The sequence below is a fragment of the Bufo gargarizans genome, chromosome 9, assembly GCF_014858855.1.
Source record: "Bufo gargarizans isolate SCDJY-AF-19 chromosome 9, ASM1485885v1, whole genome shotgun sequence".
Lineage (NCBI taxonomy): Eukaryota > Metazoa > Chordata > Amphibia > Anura > Bufonidae > Bufo > Bufo gargarizans.
In genome coordinates this window covers 175,049,620-175,065,946 of record NC_058088.1, presented here as the reverse complement: position 1 = coordinate 175,065,946, position 16,327 = coordinate 175,049,620, and the positions used below count along the sequence as shown (strand labels likewise).

General features: G+C 44.9%; 1 protein-coding gene across 1 annotated transcript in view; it reads left to right on the top strand.

Moving 5' to 3' along the window:
* The first annotated feature begins 14,087 nt into the window (after positions 1-14,087).
* SLC6A8 (solute carrier family 6 member 8) overlaps positions 14,088-16,327 on the top strand; it is a 52,196-nt gene continuing 49,956 nt past the window's right edge. Inside the window, exon 1 of the mRNA XM_044306174.1 lies at positions 14,088-15,095. Coding sequence (XP_044162109.1) covers positions 14,819-15,095 — 277 coding nt within the window. The 5' untranslated portion in view covers positions 14,088-14,818. The remainder of the gene's footprint in view (positions 15,096-16,327) is intronic.

The window sequence follows — 16,327 nt, the reverse complement described above, 5'->3', positions numbered from 1 at the left end:
ACCTACACCTGTTTTATTGTTCTTGATTTGATGTTATTTAATCTGTCCATGCTTTGTACTATGCTATATATGTATTCCCAGAAGCTGGTGGCACTGTTTAGTTAATTATACCCTAACTCAGCAGAGGGAATTAGCTTTCCCCTCTGCATCCTTTAATCTGGAAATTGCAATTGCTATGTGTGTTGTGGATGGTTTGTAGTCTGGGAGAGTTTTGCATGCCTGTGATCATCTTGGAAAGGTTACAAAGTGTTTAGAAGGAGCTCAGGGACTACTACTCCTTATTATCATTATTGTTACCGTTTGCTTATATAGAGCTATTGGGAAGAGACTGCATTGTGGCTTGTTTTGGAACTGTGCCTTGATATAGTTGGAGGCACTACAACTCCCATTCTGCACTTGAGAGACTTGGGGTGCAGCCAGGAGTGCAACATTCTGCAAGTTATGGTGCCATTTCAATGCAAGCCTAAGGGGAACCCACTGCCAGCCAAGAGCACCAGCAGGATCAACCCTATTAAACTAGGTATACTGCCTGGTAGAGTCAATCCTGCTGAATAAAATGATAATTGCCTCGTGAAAATTGGTTGCAGTGTTCCCAAGAAAAAGTACATTTTATTATTTATGCAAATTAGGGTTTAAGTGCACTGAGGGGCAGGGCCTAACTCCTCAGTGCAACTCAGCTTTCCAATGCTAACCACGCCCCTCAGTGCACTAAAGGCCTAATTCTCTTAAAGAATAAATGTATTTTTCCTTGGGAATGCCACACCTTTTTTTCACAAGACAGGTGTTGTTTTTATCAGCAGGATCAACCCCGCCAGACAGAATTTCTGGTTAAATAGGGCTGATCCTGCTGACAGGTGCTCTTTAAAGAGGACCTGTCACTTCTCCCAACCAATTTGTTTTTTGTAATAACAATTATAAAGCATCTTTTCTCATAACTCTACGTTGGGCCATTCCTCTGCTATTCCACCTAGCAAGGGCATTGCTAGGTTAAAACATTCGGGGCCTCGGCCCCTCATGTTTTGTCCCAGGTCCCGAATGTCCTGCCTGCCAGAGAGATACAACTGTATTGCTGTCCTCAGGACGGCAATACAATTGAATTTAATGCACTGGAAAAGCTGAAGGACCTGTGAAGACATCACAGGTCATGTGACCAGTAAAACAGGCAGTGGTTGAGAAGGACCTGCGATGATGTCACCATCATGTGACCAGAGCAGGAGAGGAGGGAAGTGAAGAGGAGAGGAGAAGTCCTGGGGGAACAATCTGTGGTGATGTCTGCTACATGGGGAGAGGTAAGTGAAGGGAGAGGCAGAGAAATGCTAGGAGTTGTGGTTATTTAACTGGGACTGTATGTTAGGGCTGAAGGGAGGGATATTATTTACATGGGACTGTATTTTGATGGTGGCTGTAGGAGGCAGTGATGTTATTTACATGGGACTGTATGTTGGAGACGGCTGTGGGAGGGAGGGATGTTATCTACATGGGACTGAATGTTAAGGGGGTGATGTTTACATGGGACTGTATGTTGGAGACGGCTGTGGGAGGGAGGGATGTTATCTACATGGGACTGAATGTTAAGGGGGTGATGTTTACATGGGACTGTATGTTGAAGGAGGCTGTAGTAGGGAGTAATGCTATTTAGATGGGACTAAATGTTGAAGGATGCTGGGGAGGAGGTGATGTTATTTACATGGGACTGTATATTGGAGGGGGCTGGAGAGATGGTGTGATGTTATTTACATGGGACTCTATGGTGGAGGGAGGGAAATAATGTTATTACATAGGACTATATATTGGAGGGGCTGAAGGGAGGAGATCAATGTTATTTACATGGGACTGTATACTGCAGGGGGCTGTATAAATACTGGGGGCACTGTAGGAGCATTTTAAATCCAGGGGACACTATAGGCATTCTTATTACCACTGGGGGCTCTATAGGAGGGACTTATAGATGCGCCTTATTTCTACTAAGAGCACTATCGGGGGCCTTATTACTACTGAGGGGTCTGTAGAGAGCTGTATTACCAATGGGGGAACAATAGGGGGGCCTTATTACTACTGGGGGCTCTGTGAGGGTTATATTAATACTGGAGGGCTCTTCTACTAATGGGGGCACTCCTGGGGAGCATTATCACTGTTGGGGGCACTGTAGGGGGCAGTACTACTAATAGAGGCATTCTTGGGGAGCATTATCACTGTTGGGGGCACTGTAGGGGGCAGTATTACTAATAGAGGCATTCTTGGGGAGCGTTATCACGGTTGGGGGCACTGTAGGGGGCAGTATTACTAATGAGGGCATTCTAGAAGGGAATTACTATAGGTGGGACTTGGAGGAGCAGTATTAGTATGGGGCCACAATTTTTTTTTCAGGATAGTATCTGGGGGTATTAGGGGACACAGCGAGCAGCAGGATAACACTGTGGGGGCTCCAGGTTGGAAGATGATAGAAAAGTGAGGAAGCTAACATGTCTGTGTGTCACACTCTGCAGAGACGGGGCGGCTGAGAGAAGTTGTCTGGACCGAATGGAGAAGATGATGACAGAGAAGATCTTCATCAGAGGAGACGTCACCAGGGAGGCCCTGGATGTGACAGGTATGTGCTGCTGTATAGTGAGTTTAATTCATACATGTCTAAGAGGAATAACAGAGGAAAGACACAACATAGCGTTATGATAAAAGATGCTCTGGAATTGTTATTTTCATGAGGAATATAATTATTTTCTAGAATAGACAGTGACAGGTCCCCTTTAAATGTAGAGAGGTGTTCCTCATTGGTGCGTTATCCTCTACTGCACTGTTAATTACAGGAGCTGTCCATAGGATAGGGGATATGTATCTGATCCTAGGGGTCCGACACCCCACACCCCTACTGATCAGCTGTGTCAGAAGTCAGTGCTGGACTACACAGACGGAGCTTGTATCTCCAGCCCTGCTCCTATTCAGATCAATGGGAGCAGCGCTGCAGTAACCAGCTCCGTCCCCTAAACTCAGACGGCAAAGCTACCGCAGAACTGCTGATCGGTGAGGGGAGCGGGGTGTCAGCCACCCTTGTCAATGAGACATTAATCATTAGTAAAGGAGTGGACAACCCCTTTAAGTTGAGATTTTCATATGTTCAAACATCTAAAGGAGAAGGCACCAGGCCTATCTACCTGACATTACCAAGAGATAAGATTCTATTGTGATCGGCTTAGGAACCCAACAATGTGATGGATTAATCTATAGCGGCGGGGCATCCCATTGTCCCTACGGAGACCCTCAGACTCCTGTCCTGCATTCCTAACGAGGGGCATAAGACGAGATTAGATTCAACTTTATTGTCAGTCTGCAAGTACAAAATACAAGTACCCAGCCATGGAGACCAGAGCCTTGTGCTGAAATATGACTTTAAAGGGGTTCTCCGGGAATAAAGATTTCCTCCGTGCTGGCTCCCGCATGTCCATGTTCCGTATGTCCACGTCCAGTACTGCCAATAATTGGATTCAGCTGTGACCAATTTAGCAGGGAGCAGATGAGTATGAGGCCTCATCCACAAAATAGTTTTTTTCGCGAATTGGACGAGGACCAATTAATTTCAATAGGGGCCACAAAAAAATGCCATCCATATGTCCGCATGTCCCGCCAAAAAAATAGAACATGTCCTGTTCTTGTCTGTTTTTAATAATGGGGCCTGCAAAAAGTGCGGGATGCACACGGCCGGTATCTGTATATTTCGATTCCGCAGTTTACGGACTGCAAAATACGCACAGTCGTCTGCATGAGGCCTGAATCTTCTAGTTACAGAGGAAGGCTGCCGGCATTCGATTAAAACACTGACCGTGTCAGCATCCTCTGTGATCCCTGTGTGCCTTACAACTTTTGGGAGTCCAAGCTGGACACGTGGCATGAACTGGCGCTCTACGCCTTGGAGGTGCTGGCCTGCCCTGCCGCCAGCGTTTTGTCAGAGCGGGTATTTAGTTCTGCTGGGGGCATAATATCTGATAAGCGCATCCGCCTGTCAACTGAAAATGCTGACCGGTTGACTCTTATCAAAATGAACAAGGCCTGGATTGCCCCTGACTTCTCTTCTCCACCAGAGGAAAGCGGCTGAACATAAAGGCACTTTAAATGTGGCTTTTATGGGGTATTGAATACACTGTATTCCCGTGCACCCCTTCCACCACTAAAATGGTATATGGTTCAATCTCCCTTTTCTCGTCCTCCTCCTCCATCATATCAACATGCTTATTAGGCTGCCCTCGCCCATAATGTTTTAGAGGGTCACCAGCAGCAGGTCCTCACCCCTAATGTTTTAGATGGTCAGATCAGCAGCAGACCCTCCCCCCTAATGTTTTAGATGGTCAGCTCTGCAGCAAACCCTCCCCCCTAATGTTTTAGAAGGTCAGATCAGCAGCAGGCCCTCACCCCTAATGTTTTAGATGGTCAGATCAGCAGCAGACCCTCACCCCTAATGTTTTAGATGGTCAGATCAGCAGCAGGCCCTCGCCCCTCTCCCCCCTAATGTTTTAGAAGGTCAGATCAGCAGCAGGCCCTCACCCCTAATGTTTTAGATGGTCAGATCAGCAGCAGGCCCTCGCCCCTCTCCCCCCTAATGTTTTAGATGGTCAGCTCTGCAGCAGACCCTCGCCCCTAATGTTTTAGATGGTCAGATCAGCAGCAGACCCTCACCCCTAATGTTTTAGAAGGTCAGATCAGCAGCAGGCCCTCACCCCTAATATTTTAGAAGGTCAGATCAGCAGCAGACCCTCACCTCTAGGTTTTTAGATGGTCAGATCAGCAGCAGGCCCTCGCCCCTGATGTTTTAGAAGGTCAGATCAGCAGCAGACCCTCACCTCTAGGTTTTTAGATGGTCAGATCAGAAGCAGGCCCTCACCCCTAATGTTTTAGAAGATCAGATCAGCAGCAGACCCTCACCTCTAGGTTTTTAGATGGTCAGATCAGCAGCAGACCCTCACCCCTAATGTTTTAGAAGGTCAGATCAGCAGCAGGCCCTCACCCCTAATGTTTTAGAAGGTCAGATCAGCAGCAGACCCTCACCTCTAGGTTTTTAGATGGTCAGATCAGCAGCAGGCCCTCGCCCCTAATGTTTTAGATGGTCAGATCAGCAGCAGACCCTCCCCCTAATGTTTTAGAAGGTCAGATCAGCAGCAGACCTTTGGTGCACATACTGGGCAACCTGGGATGCCAACGTTCCAGGAAAATGGGGTTCTATTAATGGCAATCCTATGCAGCTAAAATGGATGGAGATGCATGCCCGTGGCTCTCTCTTTTGAAATCTAAAGCTGACCATACACATTAGATGAATGTCGATTGAACCTGCTTATTTCTCCTTGCCTGGCCTATCATCTAATGTGTGTGGGAAGCTTCCAACTCTCCCCCTGATGGCAGAATCTGGGGAGGATAAGGTTCGGACATATGAACCACCAGAGGTGTCTGATGGCTGCCTTCTCCAATTTCCCCATTCATACAAACCGAACATACATGTGTATAATGGGTCAGGAGAGATAACCATTCTAAAATATATTTCCACTTTAAGGAAGTCCATCAACCTCATAGTCTTCAGTGAAAAGGTCCAAACACATGAGCAGTCACTTCAGTTGAGTTTGGGTTTCTGAGATGGGATGGGGCACCCACCAAATTTTTACTCAGAGGCCTCCAAGCCCCAAATCTGAAGGCCCATAAATGTTTAATAGACGCAATTATCTATACAGCTGTATAAAATGTTCTAGACAACATGCAGTCCATTCTGGAGTCCACTCATGGTGGTCTGTAGAAATTAGATCATATTAGTGTGTAAACCCTGTTGTGCACATGGTGATTGAATCTCACTTGTCAATGTTAATTGGATTGTCTCTTGGTGACCTATTCTAGGTGGCAGTGCTTATCAGAAGACCTCCCACAGACACGGCTTTAAATAACAAGGTTGGTCTGAGACCCCATTCAGCTGTCCACCCTACAAGTCATTGGAGATATTTGTAGCAGAACATCTTGGATCTGCACATGCCAGGTCAGAAAAGAATGTAAGGGACTTGTCTCAGAGCCATCTTTTTCCTGGAACTGGAACTGTTAGGTTTCTATTGTATTTCATATAAATCACACCCTGTCAAGTGTGGTACAAGGTGTACAGCCAAGCAGGAGGCCTCCATTCCTCTAAAGACGGCGATCTAAGTCTTGAAGATATACGCTACCACAGCCAAGAGATCCAGTTTGTCCATGGGTAAAATGCGGAAACATAAGCCACAAGTGGAGACCATCAGTTATAAATTGAAGATGGAGGACATATGGGATCCTAACTTCCTGGGAGAAATCGCCATTAAAGAAGAGATAAAGTCTTGTCCTGATGTTCAGCCCACTCCAGTGAGAGAAACGTGGGCCATGCACATGGACTTTATGATGTCCTGCATAGGGTTTGCTGTTGGCTTGGGAAACGTGTGGAGGTTTCCATATCTGTGCTACAAAAATGGAGGAGGTAAGACTGTTCTCATTCATGTCGATCACAACAGTGTTCAATGTTCATTTACATTATAGCAAAGCCTCAGCTATTAGGTATTTCCAGGTCCCACCTTCCACATCATCCCTATGACGAATGGCTTTCCATTCTAGAAATTAAGAGGAGAGTTGTCTTTATGAGAAAGTCCCTGTTATAGAAAACAGTCCCAACCCTTGGGGCTCTTCATGAAACTAGAGCAGAGTGGCTACAAAAAGAGTCTGTCTCTGAAGGACCCAACATGTCCATTAATTACACAGACATCCCATTGACTTTATTGAGGAACATGTAGAGCTTCTGTTCACCTGTGGGGGCACTGCAGAGAAACTGAACACTTGCTGCCAGATACCACAACAGATTACATGTGATCATTGTAATTGTATATCCCAGAGAACGTTCTAACAAAAAGGGTTTTTCAAAGATGGTCAACCCCATTAACCCCTTCTGGACCTCTGCCGTATATGTACTTCTTCAAAGATGGCACGGCTCCAGAGAGGAGCAGTCTCCATAACCACTGAGTTTCTGCTGTTTTACACAGCAGAAACTCGAGGTTATGTCTGTGATCGGTTACAACGCCAATCACAGATGTTTAACCCCTCAGGTGCCGTGATCAATTGTGACCATGGCATCTAACAGGGTTTTCACAGGGAACGCTGCATTCTCAAAGCCTGAACAGCTCCCCCACGCCGAGATTAGGGAACTGTCTGTTCACTGTGGTAGCCTCTAGCCTTAGGAAGGATCCAAGGCTACCACAGCAATAGTTCCTAGGAACACAGCAAAGCTTCCATAGACTCCAAAGGCAAATCATTGCAGTCTATGGGAAAAGCGATCCCCATAATTAAAATACTTTAAACATTAAAACAAAAGGCATCAACATCTCATAAAATGCCCAAACTATTAAAATATAAACATATTTATCCCATATAGTATATGCTATAATGAAAAAAATGTCCGCTTCACTCCCCCCCCCCCAAAAAAAAAACATTGAATGAAAGTGATCAAAAGTTATACACACTCCAAAATTGTATCAGTTAAAGCTACAGATGGCCTCACACAGCTCCACGGACATATATTTAAACGTTATAGGGTCAGAACATGATAAAAAGCAAAAAAAAAAATTGGCAACGTTTTTATTTTTCAAAAACATTAAAACAAAAGGAAAGCTATCAAAATTTGGTCTCGCCGTAATCATATTGATCCGGGGAATAAGTTTTTAGGTCAGTTTTTCGGCATAGGGTACTCCATAAAAACAAAACCCATAACACTGTGACAAAATTAGATATTTGGGATTTATTTTTTTTCCACTTCCACCCCATTTGGAATTTTTTTCTTAGGTTCCCACTACATATGCAATATTAAATGATGCCATTAGAAAGTGCAACTTGTCCCACAAAGAACAAGTCCTCATAAGGCTATGTGAATGGAAAAATAAAAAGTTATTAATAAAATAAAAACACACATTAATCCCCCCCCCCACCCCAAAAAAAAAGGTATATATTATTACAACACTACTTTATATGATCTTACGCTGCTATCATTTATGCTAGAGATCTATCGTTTGAAATAGAGGACTTAATAAGGACTTAAAGGGTTTCTACCACTTGGATTTCACATAATTAGGTGTCAGACACTAGCGCTCCGCTAGTGTCTGCTCTGCCAAACTATCCTGCTATATTAGCTTTTGGGGCAGCCGTTTACCTAAAAAAAGAACTTTTATTAATATGCTAATGAGCCTCTAGGTGCTATGGGGGCGTCATAAGCACCTAGAGGCTCCGTCTACCTTCTCAAGATGCCGCCGCTCAGCGCCTCCCTCCAGCCTGCCCATCTGCTTTGGAATGCATCAAACGGACGACTTCACGCGCATGCGCCGTGCGCGGCTGTATTCGGCGCATGCGCAGTGAATGTCCGACCGCTTCCCTGCTCAGACATCTCCACTGCGCCTGCGCCGATTACGTTATCGGCGCAGGCGCAGTGGAGATGTCTGAGCAGGGAAGCGGTCGGACATTCACTGCACATGAGCCGAATACAGCCGCGCACGGCGCATGCGCGTGAAGTCGTCCGTTTCATGCATTCCGAAGCAGATGGGCGGGCTGGAGGGAGGCGCTGAGCGGCGGCATCTTGAGAAGGTAGACGGAGCCTCTAGGTGCTAATGACGCCCCCATAGCACCTAGAGGCTCATTAGCATATTAATAAAAGTTCTTTTTTTAGGTAAACGGCTGCCCCAAAAGCTAATATAGCAGGATAGTTTGGCAGAGCAGACACTAGCGGAGCGCTAGTGTCTGACACCTAATTATGTGAAATCCAAGTGGTAGAAACCCTTTAACCCGGTTGTCTCATCTGAGACAATGGGGGCATATCTCTAGGACCGTTGGGACCCGAACCTATATCTGGAATGGAGCCCCGAAAGTTGTGGCTGGAGGACTCTGGTCCGGCCACCACCAAGTGCGCTTCCCATAGAAGTGAATGGGAGCGCACCGTGCATGAGCTGCCACCGCTCCCATTCACTGCAGCGGCCCCATAGAAATGAATGGAGGGTGGTTGCGCATGCGCAGTGCCCCTTTCACCACTTTTGGTGCTTTATTTAGAAGATAGGTGAGGGACCCGCGCCTATCAGACAATGGGGGCACCTATATGCAGGGGTCACCGATCAGATACTGAGGATCTATCCAGAGGATAGTTCAACAGTAAAAAACCCTTTAAGGTTGGTGGAGGTCCCTGGGCTCCTCTGGGACCCCAAACCCACCCAATCACCTACATGCAAGGCCTTTTCCATTGAAGTCTATAGGAATTATGGAGGTAGCCTAACCAATGACTAAACTTGCTGTGTGGGCAGGGTTGGAGGAACCATTGGGTCCTCAAGGTAATGGAGGCCTCGCTGTAATCCAGCTCCGGCCTGGATACTTCCATGTCATTGCACGGAGTAGGGTCTGCTTATCTTCATGAAACAGCACCACCCAGTTCTCTAGGCTGTGCCTGGTATTGCACAGTCCTATTCAAGTGCCTTTCTTATGCCATGAATTTTGGGAGTGGGGTTTTATGTCTCCCACTGGAGACCACACGTGGCATCAAGCTCTTTTCAAGGTCATGGGGTTTGGCAGGCACTGGATTATCATCTAGATTAATGGGCACATGGATGCCCTTTACCTGTACCAGGACTGTTCTAATTTTACGCTTTTTATGTTACCTAGTAGAATGGCTACAGGAACATTTGGCCGGCTGCTGGCAGTTCACAGAAGGTGCCCGCTCCCATTACTGCACACATTACCCCTTGGCAGACTTTGCCAGTGACGTCATTTCAGCGTCAGCCCAGCACGGTACAGATGGCACTGCAGCAGCTCCCTCACCTGACTATGCTGCAGTGCCAGCATGTGGGATGTATACAGTACGGGGGGAGCAGCCCTCTCATTGTGTCTATAGCTCTAGGGTCCCTGGCGCAGAGCAGGGGGGGTGGGTAAGATGACGGCTGCCCACCCTGAAAGATTAGTGATAGTGAAGCAATGCAGCGTGTAATGCCCATTCTGTGCCATAGAGACACGAGGCTCTGTGCCCACCCTCCATAATAGCTGTATACAATATGTAGCTGTGCTCCAAAATATATGATAGATGGATAGATAGATAGATAGATAGATAGATAGATATGAGATAGATAGGAGATAGACAGATAGATAGATAGATAGATAGATAGATAGATAGATAGATAGAAGACAAAGATAGATAGATAGATAAATATTAGATAGATAGATAGATAGATAGATAGATAGATAGATAGGAGATAGATAGATAGATAGATAGATAGATAGATAGATAGATAGATAGATAGGAGATAGATAGATAGATAATAGATAGATATGAGAGAGATAGATAGAGAGATAGATATGAGATAGATAGATAGATAGATAGATAGATAGATAGGAGATAGATAGATAGATAGATAGATAGATAGATAGGAGATAGATAGATAGATAATAGATAGATATGAGAGAGATAGATAGAGAGATAGATATGAGATAGATAGATAGATAGATAAATATTAGATAGACAGATAGATAGATAGATAGATAGATAGATAGATAGATAGGAGATAGATAGATAGATAGATAGGAGATAGATAGATAGATTATTAGCTGGAATGGGTTTTCTGGGTTCCACCAGAGGAAATTATCCGTGAGGCCCGACCACCTCTATCAATAAAGTCTAATAAGGTCAAAGAACTAGACCCGACAAGTGATTATCTCTGAAGGTGACCAAATGTGATTTTTTTTTTTTTTGTCCTGGATATTTGGGCCCCATCACTATGATATCAAAATTCCGCTGTAAAATCCGTTGTATGAATGTTCCCTGGCCATATACTCATATTCACAGGCACACTTGGCTCTGCCGAGCATGCATGTGTCCGGAATGGGGAGCGAAGAGAAAGCCTCTGCCAGGTAACTCTTATCTTCCCAACAACAAAAAGGATCAGGCAGCTCCAAACCTACTGCCTGATCCTTATCTCCCTTGGTATCCGCCACCAGGGGAGAGCTGGGAGACCCCCATACACTGGATGGTGGGCCAGGCCCACCGAGCTCACACAGCATTCATCTAATGTGTATGGCCAGCTTCAGCCAGAGCGCAGGGCAGCTCTCACTCCGGAGGACCCAGCATTGCGTAGCCAGCCATTTGGTCTTAGTGGAACAGGTGTAATGCTTTGTTTCTCCTGCGGAGGTGCTGTAGAGAAATTGATTACATGTCGCCATGGTCCAGCGCTGATTACAGTTGATTGCTGGGGGTCCCAGCAGCGGGAGAAGCTGTTATCTCCATCAATAGGGATTTCCAAAGTGGACAATTAAAAAAAATATATATATATAACAGCGTACAAATAAAACTGTACACCCCCCCCCGACATGTCTGTCTTAGTAACCCCATGCATCCCCATGTAATCACAATGACTCTATGATGTGCCATTCCTTTATTGTTATAGATGAGTTGCTAGCAGTTTGCAAAGAAGGTCCAGATGGGTGTTACCAGTTGGGGGGTGGGGGTTCCTGCATAGTCTGACAATAACCAATCAGTGCTGCCAGTGTCAGACTATGCAGGGACACGCCCCCAAATTATAACACCCATCTGCCATTCATTATAGTGAATGGGGATCTATGTGAACCTACCCTTACATAGGCACTGTATGGCGGTATTATTTAGGCACGGGATGGTTTCTCATATATCTTTCTATAAGATGGGACGTTATTGTAGGCAGTTATTGAGTATATTACTCAATACTGTTCATTTATTTTCTAGGACATTATTTCACCCCCCCCCCCCCCCCCATATTACAGGGTTTATATAAGATGAATAATACGCATAAGGGGCTATTCACACGACCGTATCCGTTTTGCGGTCCACAAATCGCAGACCCCATTGTAACAATGCCTATTCCAGAATGTCTGACAAGAATAGGACATGTTCCAACATTTTTGCCGGCCACAGAACGGACATACGGATGCAGACAGCGCACTTTTTTTTGCGGCCCCCAGTTGAAGGGGACCGCGTGTGATCCGCAAAATAATTTTTATGTGGACCTGACGTGGACTGAAAATAAGGTTTTGAATAGCCCCTAATTCTGACTTGCTTGTACAATCTGCAGATCCTGGTGTGCAGTACTCTATTAGACCACAAGGGGGCCTACTAGAGCTGTCAAGAGATCACGCTCCCACTATGAGCCTCCCCTGTAAATAATCATTTTGTATGATTCTCTGTGTCGGGACCCAGTCTCATGGCTACAATGCTAGGAGTTCCCCTTTAACATGGCCACCTTTAAATTGCGACACTGTGGCCGATAGCGCTGTGTATGAGTCGGCGTGGTCATCCTGTTCACACTATGGGATTTTCTTCTGCCACATCACAGACACTTTACCAAGTGACACCCCAGATTTATTTTTATTTCATTTTTTATTCTTAAAGGGCCAGCGCACCTAAAGTACAAACCGAATGGTAATAAAAAGTGATATAAAGCCGTGATTACGCCAGCGTTGATTATCTATATTAGTAATCCCATCGGAGAACACGACAGTCAGCTGACATGGCTGACAACGGAGAACAATAGTGTTTCAAGAGCATCTTATCATATAACTCTATCCATTCCTCCATTATGAATGAATTCCCAGCAATCTGCAATGAAGGTCCAGATGGGTGTTACCAGTTGGAGTGTGTCCCTGCACAGCCTGACATCGGCCGCACTGATAGTAGTTACTAAAATAGACTGCATGTCAGGTGAGGGGACAGATCCTTGTTAAAGTGGTATTCCCATCCCATTCCCATATGCCATCATGTCGGATAGGTGCGGGTCCCACCTCTCGGACTGGCTTCTATTTCCAGAACAAGGTCCCCAAAGTGAATGAGAGCACAAGCATGGCCGGCCTCCATTTATAGCCGATCACTGGTTCACCTATTTTAGGCAGTCCCATAGCGGTGAATGGAGACTCTCTTTCGGAACTCCCATAGGAGTGAATGGAGAGCGTGTGCACAGTTTGCCCTCCTTCGCTTTTGGGGCCCCATTTTGGAGATAGGAGCAGGTCCCAGAGGTGGGACCTGCACCTATCTGATACTGATGACATATCCTAGCGTTACGGCCCCAATGTCTGAGATGATAAAACCCCCTTTAAGTGCAGTATCCCTTCAATGTAGATGGACTTTAGGGGCGGTGTCCCTTTAAATATGTAAAAATCAGGACCCACATGTATACGTATCTACTTGTTACAAGTACTTAAAGGGAATGTTTCACCCCCAAAAAAACTATTTTCTATTTCCTGAACATGATTATGGGGGCGGCCATCTTGTCTGAGCTTTTCTTAACAGCATTTAGAAACCATTAAGAAAATTGCTTTACAGAAGCCCCCATGGGCCATAGACACAATGGGGACCTTCTATGGGAGAGTTTTCTAGGCATGCTCTGTGACCTGTGCAGAGGTCATTATAGAAGCAAGAAGTAGATAAGCTTTGACAATCAGCTATTCTCAATGGAGGGTCATATGTTATCTATACACAGGGGTGATACCTGTCCTTGCAGTCCTGCCTGCAATAATAAGCAGATAACTGCAGTAAAGGAATCTATTATTAGGCTTAGTGGCCAGTGCGAAAACTGCAGGAAATTATGTTTTTTGTTTAAATATAAATATTGAAATGGAAAATTTAAAATAATATAAAAAAAAAATTAAAACTGTGTTTAACGTAAAAATGTTATTTAAACAATAGGTCATTTTCTGAGGACACATTCTTTACGAGCATTAAGTATAATGGACTTATGAAAAAGTCAATAATTGCTAGACCCGGTATCTAGACTGATAGCGATAAGACTTTCCTGAGAAAGGACAGCAGTCCCACAGATATGTACAGTGACTGCACACAGTAAGGCGACCGATCAGAGGACAGGGCATGGTCAACCTTGGTCCTCCAGGAGGGCTTCGATGGAGCTGACTCCGTAGAGGGTTCCTACTGGGTTGCAGATGCCTTGATGCATCTACATCTCTCCCTCCCCTTTCTGCATCCCACTCCTTGCATGAACTTCCCGAAATAGAAACCACGTGAGGTCTTCTGCTCGCAGCTCTATGACAGTGTCGTCCAGCAGCAGCAGAAGGGGTTTACTCTGAATGGAATCAACAGAAGGGATTGAGAAAGGAGGGGAAGAGCTGGAGTAAAGAGGTGGAGGCGTGGAGGACAACAAGGAGCCCTAGCCATCGAGAGAGGAATTGGCTTTGACAGAGCTTCAGAGAAACACAGCATCAGACGAAGAAGGAGTAGGTGCAAGGCAAGAAGAGGAAGGGCAAGACGAGAGAGGAGGGTTAAAGGGAGGAACTATCCACCCTGAGCTATTAAGCCTCCTGGTTCAGGAGCGTAGGATTTAGAAATCCTTGTAGGACACCGTCGATAGAGCTGATATCGTGCTGAATTACACTGCAGTTTTAGCCGACTTCTTGAGGGCTTGGGTTTCTCACCGATCCCCCCAAATTTCCTCCTTCTTTGACTTCCAACGCAGTAACCCATGAGATTCTTCCGGCTCACCTTTAAGTGCTTTGTGGACGGTTTCTGACTTTGCCCCCTCAACCCCTAGCCCCTTTTCTTCTTTCTCATTTTTAGGGATTTTTTCCCCCCCCCCGATCCCTTTCAATTGCCAAATTGATTGACTTTCTTTTATATTTTTATTTTCTTTTTTGCTTCTCCTACTGTCGTTTTGTTTCTTTTACAGTATTATTTATTTCTAAGGGGGCTTGTTAGGTCCACGAGCGGGTGGTAGGGAAGATACCTGAGGATCAAAGAACTGGTTGGGTAAGCTTTGTTTTTTTTTTGTTTTTTCTCGAAAAAATGGAGAAGAGGAAATTGTCCTTGGAGAATGGCAGCTACAATGTCAATGTGGATGAAAAAAATGGACAACTCATACCGAGCGGGAATGGACATACCGACTTCTGTCCTAATGGCTCCATCAAAGGGGGCATCATCTTTTCCTCAAAGTCTAGGGAAGCCATTCCTGAGAGGGAAACCTGGACTCGGCAGATGGATTTCATAATGTCCTGTGTGGGATTTGCCGTTGGACTTGGAAACGTGTGGAGATTCCCCTACCTATGCTACAAGAATGGAGGAGGTGGGTGTGTAGAGTCATGACACTTGTGTAGAACATACCCTTCCAGGCCTTGGGTCCCATATTTATTTAGCTAGTCCACCTGGTTCTTACCAAAGTTGTCAACCTGTATATGTTCTGTCATCCCTGTCTGCTTCCCACATTGTACATCAGCAATTCAATAACTAGGCTGTCCCATGCCCATGCTTCCAGACCTTCTAGTTTTTCCTTACTCTGGTCTCAAGGTCTGCTTCCATATCTTCATTCAATTTATTTGTAATATCACAATGACCTAACCTTAACTTCAGTCTATTCATAGACGACCACCCTGGCCAAGGCACTGTCTCAGGCCGTATGATTTCTGATGAAGCAGGTGCATAGTCTGTACTTACAATGAACAGGACCAGCAATGGTCAAGGACAAGCGAACGCTCTGCTAAGCCAGGGATACCATAGGTGCTTTGTATCCTGTGTGGTTGACAGAATATTCCCTGTCTCTAGGGGGTACTTGTCCTCATATGTGCTTAGAATAAGTGGTCAGAGCCCGGGTGGGTGCATTGATGTATGACTTACTGCCACTTTAAGTACCTACCAAGTGGCCTACGTCAGGTCTCCTACTGAAGAAATAAGTGACTTATGGGAAATGTACAATATAAATATGGGATCTCTGCTATGAAATACCAGCTTCTTAGGGAAAGCAACAGTAGTGTAACTTTATTATCTGCATACAAAAATTAGGGTGAATATCTATGGAAACAATAGATAGATAGATAGATAGATAGATAGGAGATAGATAGATAGATAGATAGATAGATAGATAGGAGATAGATAGATAGGAGATAGATAGATAGATATGAGATAACCTGATAGATATGAGATAGATAGATAGATAGATAGATAGGAGATAGATAGATATGAGATAACCTGATAGATATGAGATAGATAGATAGATATGAGATAGATAGATAGATAGATAGATAGATATGAGATAGATAGATAGATAGATAGATAGATAGATAGATAGATAGGAGATAGATAGGAGATAGATAGATATGAGATAACCTGATAGATATGAGATAACCTGATAGATATGAGATAGATAGATATGGTATATTATATTATACAGATTATATGTATAGTATATAATCTGTAGTGCTATAAGCTAATGTCAGCCGTCTACTTCACGTCACCCCTTGCCGTCTCCATTCTGTCATTCCTTAAATGGGGAGCTCTGGCCACTATAAAAAGCAGAGAGGG